Source organism: Lathamus discolor, chromosome 5 (genome assembly GCF_037157495.1).
Source record: "Lathamus discolor isolate bLatDis1 chromosome 5, bLatDis1.hap1, whole genome shotgun sequence".
Taxonomy (NCBI): Eukaryota; Metazoa; Chordata; class Aves; order Psittaciformes; family Psittacidae; genus Lathamus; species Lathamus discolor.
This window is the reverse complement of record NC_088888.1, coordinates 101,868,426-101,883,201: the sequence shown is the minus strand read 5'-3', so window position 1 is coordinate 101,883,201 and position 14,776 is coordinate 101,868,426. Positions and strand designations below refer to the sequence as shown.

The 14,776-nt window shown below is 40.1% G+C and overlaps 1 protein-coding gene across 9 annotated transcripts in view; it reads left to right on the top strand.

Moving 5' to 3' along the window:
* The window catches only part of PUM2 (pumilio RNA binding family member 2), an 84,324-nt gene extending 73,909 nt beyond the window's left edge, over positions 1-10,415 (top strand). For 6 of the 9 annotated variants that reach the window (XM_065681706.1, XM_065681705.1, XM_065681707.1 and 3 more), the window contains 6 exons: positions 1,903-2,037; positions 2,319-2,456; positions 4,055-4,180; positions 5,153-5,274; positions 6,526-6,718; positions 7,455-10,415. In XM_065681706.1, the coding sequence (XP_065537778.1) occupies positions 1,903-2,037; positions 2,319-2,456; positions 4,055-4,180; positions 5,153-5,274; positions 6,526-6,718; positions 7,455-7,586 (846 nt within the window). In that variant the 3' untranslated portion in view covers positions 7,587-10,415. The remainder of the gene's footprint in view (positions 1-1,902; positions 2,038-2,318; positions 2,457-4,054; positions 4,181-5,152; positions 5,275-6,525; positions 6,719-7,454) is intronic. The other 3 variants (XM_065681703.1, XM_065681709.1, XM_065681702.1) reach the window with 1 other exon arrangement.
* The last annotated feature ends 4,361 nt before the right edge of the window (positions 10,416-14,776 follow it).

Sequence of the window (14,776 nt, the reverse complement as noted above, 5' to 3'; positions counted from 1 at the left end):
TGATGTGGAACATAAAGATTCGAAGGATACTTTTACTGGTAAAAGTGGGCCTGGAAAATACTGTTGCACCCACATAAATAGCTGTGTGAACTTCATCCAGACCTGTCTATGAAGAAACTCATAAAATGTATTGAGGTGGAAGGATTTTGAGGAAGGGATGTTAAGATATATCCAGTATTACTAGAACTAGTACTTGAAACAGCTTTTGTTTTTGTTAAAAAATACGGGGTTAAAAAAGACAAAGCCTTATCAGAAAGTTACAAGATTTGATCTAGAAGAAAAAGCAATACCTGTGTTCCGGTAAAAATTATATGTAAGAAAAATCTCTAGCGTACTGTACTTTAAATCAAGGACCGTATCAGTCTAGGTGGATAGAAGGTGACGCTGGAAAACATCCCTTACAGTACCTAAACTGGCCTGGAGAGCCCTAGAGGGATTTATAAGATCAGGTATTGATAGGACAAGGTGTAATGGCTTTAAACTGAAAGAGGGTACATTTAGATTAGGTATTGGGAAGAAATTATTTAGTATGAGGGTGCTGAGACACTGGCACAGGTTGCCCAGGGGAGCTGTGGCTGCCCCATCCCAGTCAGTGTTCAAGGCCAGGTTGGATGGGACTTGGAACAACCTGGTGTAGAGGAAGATGTCCCTTTGAGGTCCCTTCCAACCCAAACCATTCTATAGAATCTGTGTGTCATGGGGTATCTGCTTGTGAAAACTGAGACATGATTCTATGAAAGTGGTTGCTGTAAACAGGAATGTAGTTTTTAAGTATGTAATGTATGAAATTGTGTTCACATTTTTGTATGCTTTTTTACAACTCAAAACATCTGAAAAGCGTGTCTGATGTATGGCATGTAGTTCTTGATCTTGCCCAGCGGTCATCAGTTGCTGATTTTTTCCATAATGTTAGGTTGGATGGTTTTCATCTTAATTCTGCAGAAGAGTTCTCAAGAAAACTGTGCACTAGGCATTAGTTGTAGTAAGGGCCTTAGTTCATTATTAAAGTAGGAAAATGAAGTTGGTTGCACTTTCTTCAGCCTCAGGTGACTATGTGTATGGGGTTTGGCAGTTCTCAGCAGTGTTGCATAAATACTACTGGTGCCACCCCACTGGTCACTTCAGTGTGGTCACTTGTATTGTGCTAACTCAGGAGCTTGTGTGGGGATCTGGGAACAGGGTTATGTGTGCTGTTATGAAGCTTGACTGGGTTCTACTCTGCTCAATGTGGAGCAGCACAGAAGGTTGTAGTAGACTGTGGAAGGAATAATATGGGCAGGAATTAGCTACTGCTGAAAAACATCGGTTGAATTATACCCTTAATCTAGCACAAAACACAAAAACACTGTGATTTTGCTCTGGAAACCCCAAGTACTTCTAGATTTACCAAAGTGCCAATGGTGAGAGTGATCTTCAATCCACATGAAGTTACCAAGATGCTATTTCAAGGGTTGAAATCTTCTCCCCCACCCCTTCCTGTTACAGCGTGCAAGATGTAAGATAACACTGACCAGAACAAATTTGAGATACCAAAGAAAATCTGATTTAATATGTTACAGTAATCCGTAATTAATTTGCCTGGTATAATTTGTCTAAATAAATGGGTTATTGCACTCAAACATTCCTACCAACAGACAAATGTAAACTACTTCAATTTCTTCTCTTGTCTTTCAAGGCCATGCATTTAATAGCAGGTATGTGACTGGAATTCGGAACATTACAAAATGTTGCATTTAGAAAATAAAAGATCCTGTGATAAATATACCCACCAGAAATACAAAGGGAAAAATCATTCAAGGTGCACAGTAAAAAATACATCATGAAAGTACTTCCTCTGACATGTAGATTCCAGCATGCTGCAATGTGTCTTCATTTGTTAACAGCATATTTGTTTTCTTGTAGTTCGGAAGCCTGGATCAGAAGCTAGCCCTAGCAACGCGCATACGTGGTCATGTTCTGCCATTAGCCCTGCAGATGTATGGTTGTCGTGTTATTCAGAAAGCACTTGAGTCAATCTCGCCTGACCAGCAGGTAATTGTAAGTTAGAGTTATACTTTTTTTCAATTTTGTTTTTTTTTTATTGTGTCTGTCTCTTTACTTGCTTAAATTGAAGGGAATGATCAACATTATAAAATGCCCTGGGAGCTAAAATAGTTGTTTAATGAGGTACACAAGTAAACCACGAGTGAATGTGAAGATTGGACAGTTAGGAGAAAATGGAATATTACTTTGAGGAGGGGAAAAATATTGTAAAGACAAGGATAATTTTGGGTTTGTTTTTTTTTTTGAGGTTTTGTATGTTTGGGGTTTTTTTTCAGAATGAAATGGTGAAAGAGCTGGATGGTCATGTTCTGAAATGTGTGAAAGATCAAAATGGAAACCATGTTGTACAAAAATGTATTGAGTGTGTTCAACCCCAGTCGCTCCAGTTCATCATTGACGCATTTAAAGGACAGGTAGTGTCAACAGTTCGTTTCCTCTTCTGTAGGGTTGCTTTGATTTGCAGATCTTTCTCCATCATTTGCATATACAAGATAGTGTTTGAAGCTTTGCAGTCAGCTTGTTTTAAGTAGGATGAAAAAGGGATAATAAAATGGAAAAGCTGTCAGAGACATTTAACGCCGTAAAAGATGAATCTCTTGGAGACAAGGCTCTAGAAAACCTGTTTAGGTTTATTATAAATACATCCAATGGATGCAGTATAAATACATACAAAGTATTTGGCTTAAGGCCAGGCTTTCTGTTTGAGTCTTCTGATAATGCCATTTCAAATTTCCTTCATAACTTCCAACATTATCATTTTTGATGTAATAATAAAGCAGCTGCTCGCTAGCATTTATTTTTCATTAAAATTCCCATTTTCTTCTGTTGCAAGCCCATCTTTCAGTGTTTCCCAGTTAACGTCTATCATTAAGGAAATAACTTTGAAGAAATATACTAGTATTACCTACATGTGGGCTAGTGTTAAGGAGGGTGGTACTTTATTTAAGGTTGGGGGTTTTGTTTTGTTTCCATAACAAGTTATTAAAATAAGATTGATATTGTGCTGCAGGCTAAAGAATATGCTGCAGCTAAATAAGATTTTAATACTCAAACTTTTATAGTCTCAAGAAGAACTGTAAAACTCTTAGTAACTTGGCTGTATTACTAGGTTTTACTTTAATGGATGGCCAAATGTATTTCTTAAAATCTACAATATCCTTCTCTCACATTTTTGCACAATAGCAATACCTGAATTTATTGTTGTACGTAGTAGTAAATGGCTTACCAAGGTTTGTAAGGTCAAGTCTTTTTAAATCAAAAGTGTATACGGGGTAGATGAAACACAGTTTCTTAACTGTAAATAGAGCCCTTGCCTAAAATGTGTCTGTTTATTTACTGGACATCCATCCTCAGCTCCAAGTCTGAAGTGGCAAATGACAATGAAATGCCACATTTCAGTCATGTAATGTAACGAGACATATCTCTTTCACTCTCCTGCATCATTTGGATCAGTGTCTAATCAGACAAGATTCCATGTTCATTTCTGCCCTGTACTGACTCATAAATCTTCTGAATTAATCCCTGAAACACAAACCTGGCTTCTGCAGAAGCAAGCAAAAGGAATAAGCAAGATTTTGACTGTATGTTTTGACAAGTTTATAAGAAGGAGCCTATTGTATGTGCTGCAATGTGAAACTGGTGAAAATCAGCTATAATAATTGAACTTTTTATAAATGTCAAAAATCTTAAATTTGAAAAATAACTATGAAGTTAAAAGGAAAGCTTGAAAGGTGAACAGTGCCTGACTAAGGGTCATACTTCCTGGGTTTCCTTTAAGCTAAATGTGCTGTAATGAAAACTTGGGTTCTTAGTTGTATAGTTACTGGAGTCCTTGACACACAAAAACCTGCATTTTCACTTTTTCCTCACCTCCACTGGAGATGGAATTCTGATATTGGCAGGCAAAACTTTTTTTTCTAGAAGTACTTGGCGTGTTCAATTCTATTTTGAACATGGTAATATTACTGTAAACGTCAGTTGGTGTAACTCCAGTTTGCTATCCTATTTTAAGGTATTTGTACTTTCAACTCATCCATATGGTTGTAGAGTAATTCAGCGTATTCTGGAACACTGTACGGCTGAGCAGACTTTGCCAATCTTAGAAGAACTGCATCAACACACAGAACAGCTAGTGCAGGTTAGTGCTTGTGTTAATTTTTAATGTGTTTCAGAGCTGGCTGTTGTCATAATTTATTCCTATTTGTTAGTTTAAGAACTAATTTAAATGCATTTGCCTCTTCTGAGTTTTGTAGACATTAATTTTTTTTTGTTTTCTTTCCTTCTATAGTTTTAATGAAAATGAATTTGGAAGTTGGGAGGCAAAGAAGATATAAAAAGCCCTTTTCTTACACTTTTGACTGTAGCTTCAAATACACATTGTAAATGCATGGAGCTAGTGTATTTTTTATTGCAAAGATTGCCTTTTTGTAGTTTATCTTGATTCAGGTGTTCTTCAGAAATTCTGATAATGTCTAAACACAAATACATTGTGAAAAATATAAATGTTGCATATTCCTACACAAATAGTTCATCTTTTCTAAAAGAAGGCAAAAGATTTTATACAGCATCATTTCTTGTCTTGGTTTCAGATGAACAGAATGAGTGCTACAAGTGGCTTTGAAATTGAATCAAATATTTCATCAAATATTTGATTTAAATATTGAATCAAATCAAAATAGTGGAAGGGACTCAGTGTTCAGTAGGAAATTCCACACATACTCAGTCTAATTTATTTCTCAGTGGTTTCTTGTATACACAAGACTAGTTAGAACATAACTCTCTTGGGTAACCAAAGTTCAGGGAGATACTATGACTGCTAAAGAATGATGATCTTAATTTTGAAAACATCTTTCTGTAAGAGGATAAAAGGTACTCCAGCAAAATGCTGAGTTTACAGTTTATTTACATTTGGCACCATAAATTTTGTGGTCCATTTAAGTAATTATGCATGCAGTATTTCTTGCATCACTTTGTTTCTATAATGTTGACATTATTGTGTTTTTCCTTATATCTGTGCAAATAGGAATTTGAAAGTTTATATAGATACACAAAATATGTGTGGCTTGCTTGTTATGAACATAAAGGAATATTGAAGTAATCTTATTTTCAGGATCAATACGGAAATTACGTTATTCAACACGTACTGGAGCATGGCCGTCCTGAAGACAAGAGTAAAATAGTTTCAGAAATAAGAGGAAAAGTTCTAGCTCTCAGTCAGCACAAATTTGCCAGGTACCGCACAGCCTTCATATTTTAAAGATTCACTGACTTCTAAAGCTGTAGTGTTGGATTTGTTGTGTTACAAAAAGGGGTTGTTTTTTTTTCAGTCATGTAACTTCCCTCCTGAAATTTCATATTCTTATAGAGATGAATGTTAGTGGTATTTTTATATTAGATTTGGGGAAGGGAAAGTGCTGTTCTGTAGCAAAACAGAGAAAATTCCATGCATTTATAGGATGGTTTTTGTTCACCTTGTACAAGTGCAGGGAATGGATTCCAGGTCTTCATGTGAAGATCCCCAGAGACAGGTGAAAAGCTTTCCTAGAACTTGTTTCGTACGCTGGGACTTCCTTGATAAGCTTGTTGGATAAGCTGGGAAAGTCTTAACAGTCCAGCCGTGCAATTTACAAGTATAAAAAGATAGCCTTAGAAAGTAGTAGTTCAGCCTGACAAGGATTTTATGCGTTAGGAAGTCTTAAAGACTATTGTAGGAGTCCTGAACTACTCTGAAATCAGAACTTAAAATTTATCCTGCAGCGGTTTGGTTTTTTTCCCAAAACGTATATATGTGTCTCTTGATAAGGAAACTACACCTCAGCATTCATCGTGGATGATTTAGTGAGACTCATCTTGTCAACACCATGAAGTAGACACTGTGATGTTACGGGGGGGGTTGTTTTAAAAAATCAGTCGTATGCAAACTGGATTTTAGTTTTCTTTGCCTAATTAGAACTGTTCAGAATCCTCTCCTTGGAACTCGCGTAATTTCTAAAGCACAAGCACAGGACCAGAATCGCTTTGCTGTCTGATGAGCAGTGATGGCCTTTCCAGCTCCTGAAACATAGGGGAGACCTTCTCTAGAAAAAGAAATACTTGCAGTATCTGATACAGGCACACTCCTGAAAAGTGCCTTTATTCAAAAAGCAGGAAGTCTGGCTTTCTCCGTTGTGCCTTTAAAGAGTCCACAACCAGAGCAGATGCAGTAGAATACATCTGCTACCTGAAGTCAGGTATATCTACTGTAGGAGCAGTGGAAAAAGCTCCCACAAGAGACTGTCAGGAAATTACTCTTTTTTTTTTTTTTTTTTTTACATGAGCAGGTCATCAGTCGTTACAGACCTAAGATTTGGAAACAAGGGCTTGATCCACTTATAGCATGCTCTTTAGTGCTGTTAACTCACTTGAACTGTTCAGATAAATTTAAAAGTGCTACTTAAGAGTGTTACATCTGAAGTCACAGAATGCATTTGTCTTCTTTTTCAGCAATGTGGTAGAAAAATGTGTGACTCACGCTTCTCGTGCTGAGCGAGCTTTACTTATTGATGAGGTCTGTTGCCAGAATGATGGTCCTCACAGTGCCTTATACACCATGATGAAGGACCAGTATGCCAACTATGTTGTTCAGAAGATGATTGATATGGCTGAACCAGCTCAGCGGAAGATAATAATGCACAAGGTATATTTGTATGTAATTGTGTTGGTTCAGAAAACATTATCTGTACTAATTTTTCTGCTAGAATACCTTTCCTTCTAGGTGTAAAACTTACTAGTTCTGTAATCTAGAACTTCACATCTAAACATTAAATTCAGTGGAGCTTGATAAAGCAGAATACATTTGGGTATCTGAGCACTAAGCTCATGGAAATCCACAGGGGAGTTTCACAAGCTGGATTTCATATCCTTCCTTTGTATCACCTTTTCTGTGAAAATACTTTTAATATTAAAAGTGTAGTATCTGTCATCTTTATTAATCTAACAGAAGAAATACAGCTTTCTCTTTTCATTTGCCAGTTGCTGGTATAAATCCATTCCTACCCTTCCTAACGTATGGGCCCATTTTCTACTTAAGAATATCCAGACATGGACAAAAGTGATGTTGCCATAATTGCCATAAGGCAGTTGAACCCAAGGCCTCTGTATGTTCCTGTAGGAGCTCTGCTTCCCCCAGTCACCAAGAGGGCACCCCCACAAAAGGCCTCCATCCCTTTTCTTGTGACAGGAACATCAGTTGTTTGGTGAGTCAAAGTCACCAACTGACATCTTTCCAAAAACTTCCAAAAGTTTGAAATACAGGAATACAGGCTTACAGACCTTTTTGGTTATTTACATAATATTTTTAAAGTGTAGTAACTTCTCCATGGAAGTTTTGAGGGGAGGAAAAAAAAAAAGCTGTAACATGTTTCTTCTTCCAGATTCGACCCCACATCACAACTCTGCGTAAATATACCTATGGCAAACACATTCTGGCCAAGCTGGAAAAGTATTACCTGAAGAACAGTGCTGATCTGGGGCCAATTGGTGGACCACCAAATGGGATGCTGTAAAAGGCGAAAAGAAATGGAAGAAAAATGGAATTGTGAATGATCAAAGCATACAACTTAACTATAAATGTTCTGATTTTTTTAAATCTATTTATTGACTTTGTTCATCCATTTGTAAAATTTTTATTCTTGTGTATATTTTTGGGGAGTGAATTATTAAAAAAAAAAAAGAAGAAAAAAATATCTCCAGCCCTGATCCGGAGACCTATCAGATTGGATGGCTGGCAAAGCACAGAATGCCTGTATATGATGTAACTGTATCAAAATAGCTGTCACATATTTTGTAAATTTTTACCTTGTAAAGTCACTGAAATAGTTTTTAAAGGGAAAAAGTACAGTATTCTTTTAATACACTGGCTTGCAATCTGGTAGGTCTACCCAGCATCATAGCACAACAGGTTTATAGAGTTGTATATAGAATTAATCCTTATTTTTTCCCTTTTGTGTGAAGTCTTTTATACCAGATTAAAATTGATCAGCTGCATAAACATTATTTAACATGTCAAAAAGTTAAGTTGTATTTTGGTGGTTCACAACATACTATACAAATAATAAACAGGGCACAGCAAATTAAAATAGGGATGAACAAAACAGTGGAAACTTTAAGACTCGTTTTAACCACTTGCTGTAGATACAGGTGTTTTTGAAATGGTGCCCTAAGGTTTCCTCTAGCGATGTATTAAAAATGAAAGTGCTGTATATACTTACATATTTAATTGTTGTATGAAGTAGAGGGATTAAAATGATGGTGGTACTTCCATTCAGCAAAGTGCACTGTTGGAAGAGGAGTGAAGCCTGGATTAACTTTACAGTCAGTTTTACAACGCAGGAAGACTAGAGATTTGTATTTTTTTATTTTGCATATAGAATTAATTGTAAGGATTTGAAAGTGTTGAGCATTTATTTTGCTTTCTCACCATAGATGCAAAACCAAGATAGGTATTGATGAAGAGAAAAGGGGCCACTGAAAAGCAAACTTGATAGCTCAACATTTAAGCATGATTGATTAAATATTCAGATAGCTTTTTTGCTTCCTATAAATATATGCATTGTATACGTGTAGTTAATTGGTGTAAGTTTACAGTTTGAAAACAAATCTCTCGTTTTGATGTTTATTACAAGCCTTGCTAATTTAGTAGTGACGCTTACCTTGGTTGTACAGATGTACATTTGTAAACCTTCATGCTGTAAATGTAATTTGTTTTACCCCTTTTGGGGACAAAAATTTGCATTTTAGTGTATATTCATATCTCCATTCCCTTTTCTCCCCCCTGGCATATAGTGTTGTATAATGTAAATTTATTTCAGCAAATCAAGAGTGATTTTTTTAAAATTTTATCTTTATATGGTTTCAGAAATATGAACCAGCTTTCTTTTTATCTCTTGTCAGGAACATTATGTTTTGTTTATAACATAGCTGTTGATTCTGTTAATACGGACACTTTGGGAAACCAAGTCTGTTCAAATTCTAAGTCAGGATAATAAGCATAGTAAGAAATTGACTGAAATACTTGGTTATCACAGAAACTAATGCTTCTTCCATCTTAATAAATGTGGCATGGTTTTTTTGTACAGAAGAGTACTGTATTTTTGAATAGCCTTCTCCCATCATAAAGCAAATATGTATGATACTGTCAATTTTTTTCTCTGGACATATGACATTGTAACAGTAACATAAAGATGATGTACATTTACAAGCGGCCTTATGTACATTTCCCAATGATCTTTTTAAGGCAGAATTGTGACCATATGTGTATAATTAAAATCCTTTTTAATCCTTTGCCTATGGAAATATTTTGGAAAAAAAGCTTACTTTGTATATTCAGTTTCTGAAAGATAAAGAAAGTGCTTTGTATGTTGTTGAAGTAAGTATTTTGTGTAAAACGTTCATTTGGAAGGTTTAACCTAAAGTTTTGATCAACCAAGATAGTTTTAATACAATGTCTTGAGCATTGATCAAATAAAAAGGTGTTAGGGTAGGGTTTGATCATGAGGAAGGAAAACAGTAGTGATATAAACTCGTATAAGGAATTCTTGTTGTATTACTGCTTTTACCAGGTTTACATAACTTGCATTAAAGCATACATTTGAGGCACTGCGTTTTTTAATTGTAGCCTTGACTCATCAATAGAGAAATGGGAAAGTTTGTTCTGGCCTGCTTCCAGTTTCTGAATCTGTCCTTTAGTGCCCACATGGAGGGGCCTAATTATTCTTAGTAAGCACAATTGGAATTGCCAAGTAGATTTTGCATGGCAGTTTACAAAATTCCTCTCGAGAGGCACAAGCTCTGTCATTGGAGCCAGAGCTTTCCCCTGATCACACAAAAGGTGATTCTGAGCCGATTCCCTTGGACACGTTAATTCTCCTCGGTGACTCTGTATTCTGTGTACAAAGGCTGGGTGTTGTAATCCACAGAGAGCCGACATTCCCATCAACGTGTAAGTTGGGCTTCCAGGGATGTCCAGGCAGAAACTGAAAATGTCCCAGTACTTTGTCCCTGTAGCACTCATGCCATGGTTGAATTTAAAACAGTCCTGTAACTGTCACCGTTAGTGCTTTAAGTATCTTGAACATAATCTTCCACATGCTAAAATCATTTTGCAGAAATTCCATCCAGGAGCATGAAAAGCACGGGGTTTCCTTTCAACTATTTTAGGCTTTGGGTAGAACCACTAGAATTTTTGCTCAAGTACTGCTTTTTGATATAGATTGTTTATGGACCAGTTTGATTAGGTTTGACTCCAGGTGGCTCATATTGAATAATGTAATGTTCACATGTATATACTGTAAAAATCAAAATGAAAATGTGTGAATAACACTGTGTGAAATACATCTGGTCTTGTGTTTTTCCTGTAGGAAACCAGCCATTCTTTATACTGTTACATGACTTGTCTGCTAAATGTGGAGCTCAGCTTTGAGAAGTCACTGATTTGTAGTGAGCTGGTGGGAACCAGTCAGTTACTGAAGAATCCTGTGTTATTAAGTTCCCAGAGGTCTGTTCTGAGCACCTAAATCCTCAGATTGTCTTACAAAACATCTTTACAGGTGTACAGTTAAGGCTCCAGCCTGATGACAGCTTCTCTTTACACCACTTGATCCAAGATGAGTTCTTGAGCGTTTGAGAGGGCAAAGATGGTGTGAGCTCTGAGAACTGATTTTAGCTTCAGGTGTCAGAGATCTGGTCTGACTGCAGGGGGAGTGAGTCTGCTTCTTGGTGTTAAAGTAACTCAGCTATCCAAGTGGCCCCTTCTGGAGAGAACAGCCATAATGCTATGACCTCCATCCCTGATTGCTAGATCCATTGATGCCTCTTCATCAGAGCATGGGGAAGACTGAGGTGTCTGAGATCACAATGCCTTAGTGGCTTAGAGTGCTGATGGAGACTGACACCAATGTAGATACTCCTTTTCCCTCTGCTCTAAGGAACAGGCATTTGAAGAGGTGCTCTGACTCACTGTGTAGTAGTGTGGTAACTAGGTTGATGTCGATCAGTTCCCTGAGAATGTTTGATGTTCAGTATACTAGGAAAGTGGGTAAACACCGAGGTCACAACTCGCACTGTGTTATTCACGGAAGTCAAGCTGAGAGAACAATTGCAAAAGTGTTTTAAGATCTAGTGACTGGTCATTAAAACTGCCCATCACATCCAAGTCATGCACCTGGGGAGAGAACCCAACGTGAACTTGTCAAAAGCAGTTTGCTGCTGAGTAGTTGCAGTTGGGTCAGACACAGTCCTCCAACACTGAGTTTTACAGTGTGGTGGCTGATCGCTGTGCATCCCAACAGCAACAGGTTTAGTTCAGTGATGATGTAGTTCTGTGTTGCTGCTCGAGGCAGGAAAGTGAAGAAGCACGTACTATATCTGATCTCAGCCGTCCCAGCCCACAACAGGGTGGGAACGTCTGTCAATTTAACACAGTGGTTCATGTCATATCAAGCTAGTGGTAGCACTTGAAGTTATCCCAATGTCTCGTTAGTTAATGGGCAACACTGACGTTTTGATAAATGTGTGCTACAGGCAATGCTTTACTCTGTCTTGAATAGTTTGAATCGGAAGCATTTCCTGTAATTGTAAACAGCATCAGGAACACTCACAGGCACTGTGCCCAAAGATTTCCGATTCAAGCTCTTCTTGGCTTGGGGATGAGGAAACTTGGTTCCTGTCAGAGATACAGTATCACTCTCGGGACTCTGCTTGGGTCCTCAAGGGCTAGTGTGTAGAACTGCGCTAGGGAGGTTTGGGAGAATTTCACAAATGCAGATTCTGCTGCAGTGTGAGTGATGTTGCCACATGAGCCTGGGCTGTCAGCGCTCCTGTGGGGCAGAGCAGCTCAGGCCTCCCTCTCTCCATCACCAGATCAGGTTAGAAACCAGCACTGTTACCATGGAAAGACCAGTCATAGGACAGGATGTCCATCAGGTGGTGACAGCACTCAGGAGCCAGTACAGGTGTCATGGTTTAACATAGGGGCTTTTCCCTGCTACTGCAATGCCCATGTCAATGAGATGAGGCAACTGCTTTTACTTAAGAGTGAACCAATCCCAAGGTTCTATGTTAAGTTTCAGAACACAGAGGCTATCAGGAAGCTGCCAGCCTGCATGGGGCAGAGAGCCAGTAGGGAAGACCAGTGTGTTTAACCAACTGCTGGTGTTCCTTGGTGAGGTGGTGCAGGAATGTTTCCTCCTTTGGACAGAGCCTGCTCCTTCTGCATGCCAGCTCTGCAGTGAGGGAACTTGCCCAGCAAATGAGATGCTTGAACTAGTTTCCTTTATCAGCCTCAGGGTTCTCACTTCACAGGAGTATGTTCTAATCACAGGGAGCTGGGCGGGTTCACTTTCTACTCCTGAATTTGGGCTGGGCTTTTAACATGGCTTCAACTGCTCCTTGCATCACAAACAGCACAAGACGGAGCATGACTCCTGAAGCATGCAGGTGGGAGTGGGTAGGCTTCTGCTCTCCAGATCTTTGTCTCCACCTCGATTCTCCCAGACTCACTTAAATGCAAAATAGCTCTTGTGAGCAGCATTCCCCCATCATTAACGACAGGGAAACGCTCCAGAGGCTTTTTATATAGCAGCTGAAATGTGGGAAGACCTAGTCTAAAGACCCTCTTTGTTACATTATTAAGAACAGACATGGGAATAAAACGTTCACCCTCTCACCTGCATTGCTAATCTGGGCAGAAGAGGCATTGTGCCTCTTCCTTCTCTGCTCGCACGAAGCTACCCAATCCTCAAGTGTCTGTATCTGCAAGGAGAGTCAGGGGCACATTGCAGGTGACACAGCTAATGTATTAGAGCACGGGACAGGGAGAAGCCCCTTAGTACCCTGAGCTGAGCAGCCCTAATCAGCTTCCTCTGAGCCTCAGACCCTGCCTGGAGGGTTCAGATTTCCTGGCAGCCACACAGCACCGCAGCCCTTCCCCAGCTCCGCTGCTGGATCCATTCCCAGCCAAGCCTGAGGGGGACGGGGGAGAGAAAACCCTCCCCTGGTACAGCAGTGCTCGGGCTCAGGGCCTCCCCAGGGAGCACAGCAGCCGCTGTCTGCTGAGCACACACAGGTTCACACCCTGCTGCTGCACACTCGCACCGGCTGTTGGCTGCAGGTCCCTGGAGCTGCCACTGTGGTGCAATGTCACTGGTGGGGACCGGGGAGGAACTGACCAAGCCTGCTGAGGCCCCCCTCCTCACAGGTCAGGCGGGCTGTGCTCTCTCTGGCTGCATGACCACAGCCTGCTCCCATCAAAGGGCTTTTGAGAGCCATTTCACGTGTCACTTAAAGTAGGTCCCAAAATGAAGCAGTATCCCATCAGATACAGAACTGCTTACCGGAAGCTGCAAGAAGGGGGAGTGTTACGGCAGGGGCGACACACAGGAAAGTGGTGGCAGAAAGCATCAGCCAGCCTGGCCAGCGAAGGAGATGATGGCAGAAATCACACTCACAGATGTATTTTCTGCTCCCGTGAGTGCAAATATAGGCACTTTATTCCTTGTCTGTCTCAGGAGAACCAGAAGTCAGAGGTTCCCTAGTGGGAATGCAGACCTCCCTTTCTTCCCCTATATAATCCTTATCTCGCTTTCTCTAAGAGAGCTGAGATACTTCCTGATGCTGTATTTGCAATTCTCCTCTATCCCAGGATCAATGCAAGAGGAGATGTTTCACAAGACCACCTGCTCATACAAGCTAGGATCTCGGGAAAGGATTCAGCCCAGTTGATTCTCCATTGGGCTCGGGTCTGGTGGGTCTGCCTCAGTGCTGTTCCCTTCTCCACACCTTTGCATATAAACTGGCCTCCAGAGACTGGTACAGCAATCAGAGCAACCATTGGTTAAGCAAGGTTTAGAAGGCTGAAGCTGGGCTGAAGAGCTGAGGATGGACAAACTTGATGCAAGCCAGAGTCAGGAGGGATGTGATGCATTGAGCAGAGTTAACCCCTGTCCAAGCTCCAGGCTATATACTTACCTCATTCAGCTAGGTCATTTGGCTCTTAAAAGCCTTTTTGTTTGAAAACTGACTATCTTAAGTACTCCAAAATTCACATGATGTTTCTTATTTCCTTGCAATGTCATGTGCCTCATGAGAACCATGGGTTTGATTATTCATCCCAGTTTAAGAGTCACATGAGTTCACATCCTGCTGGAAAGGGTCTCTTATCCCAGCACTACCCCATGTGCCACCCCCTCCACATGTGGAGAACCAGAAGCCCAGATATCTGATCAGAGGACTAAAGGTCACCCACTCTATACATCCTGAAGTGCTGTACAGCACCCGCTACCCACTTTGAGAAGGGATAATCCCACAAAGATCATGCAGCTACACTCCATCAGCGAGGCTATGGGGGAGATACCATCCCCATTTAAAACCACTTCCGTTTGGGTGTAGACAGTTCCATGTAGACACATACACTGGGAACAGATCCTGTGGCCTGCTCGGCTGCCTGGTACCACCTTGAGCATCCAAGACACCTGGATAGGGCAGATGAACATCCCCTAGGATGGATCAGCCTAGCCTCTACTTTCCACTCCAAAAGGGCATCTAAGGCAGTCAGCAGACACCTTCATACAGACAATGGGTCTCTCCACTTAGAAGAAACCAAGAAACTTTTTATAAATGAGTGGTTAAAAGGGGGCAGGAGGGAGGGAATAGGCACAAAGGATTTGTGGCGTGGGAGTGAGAACAGCTCTATATTGCA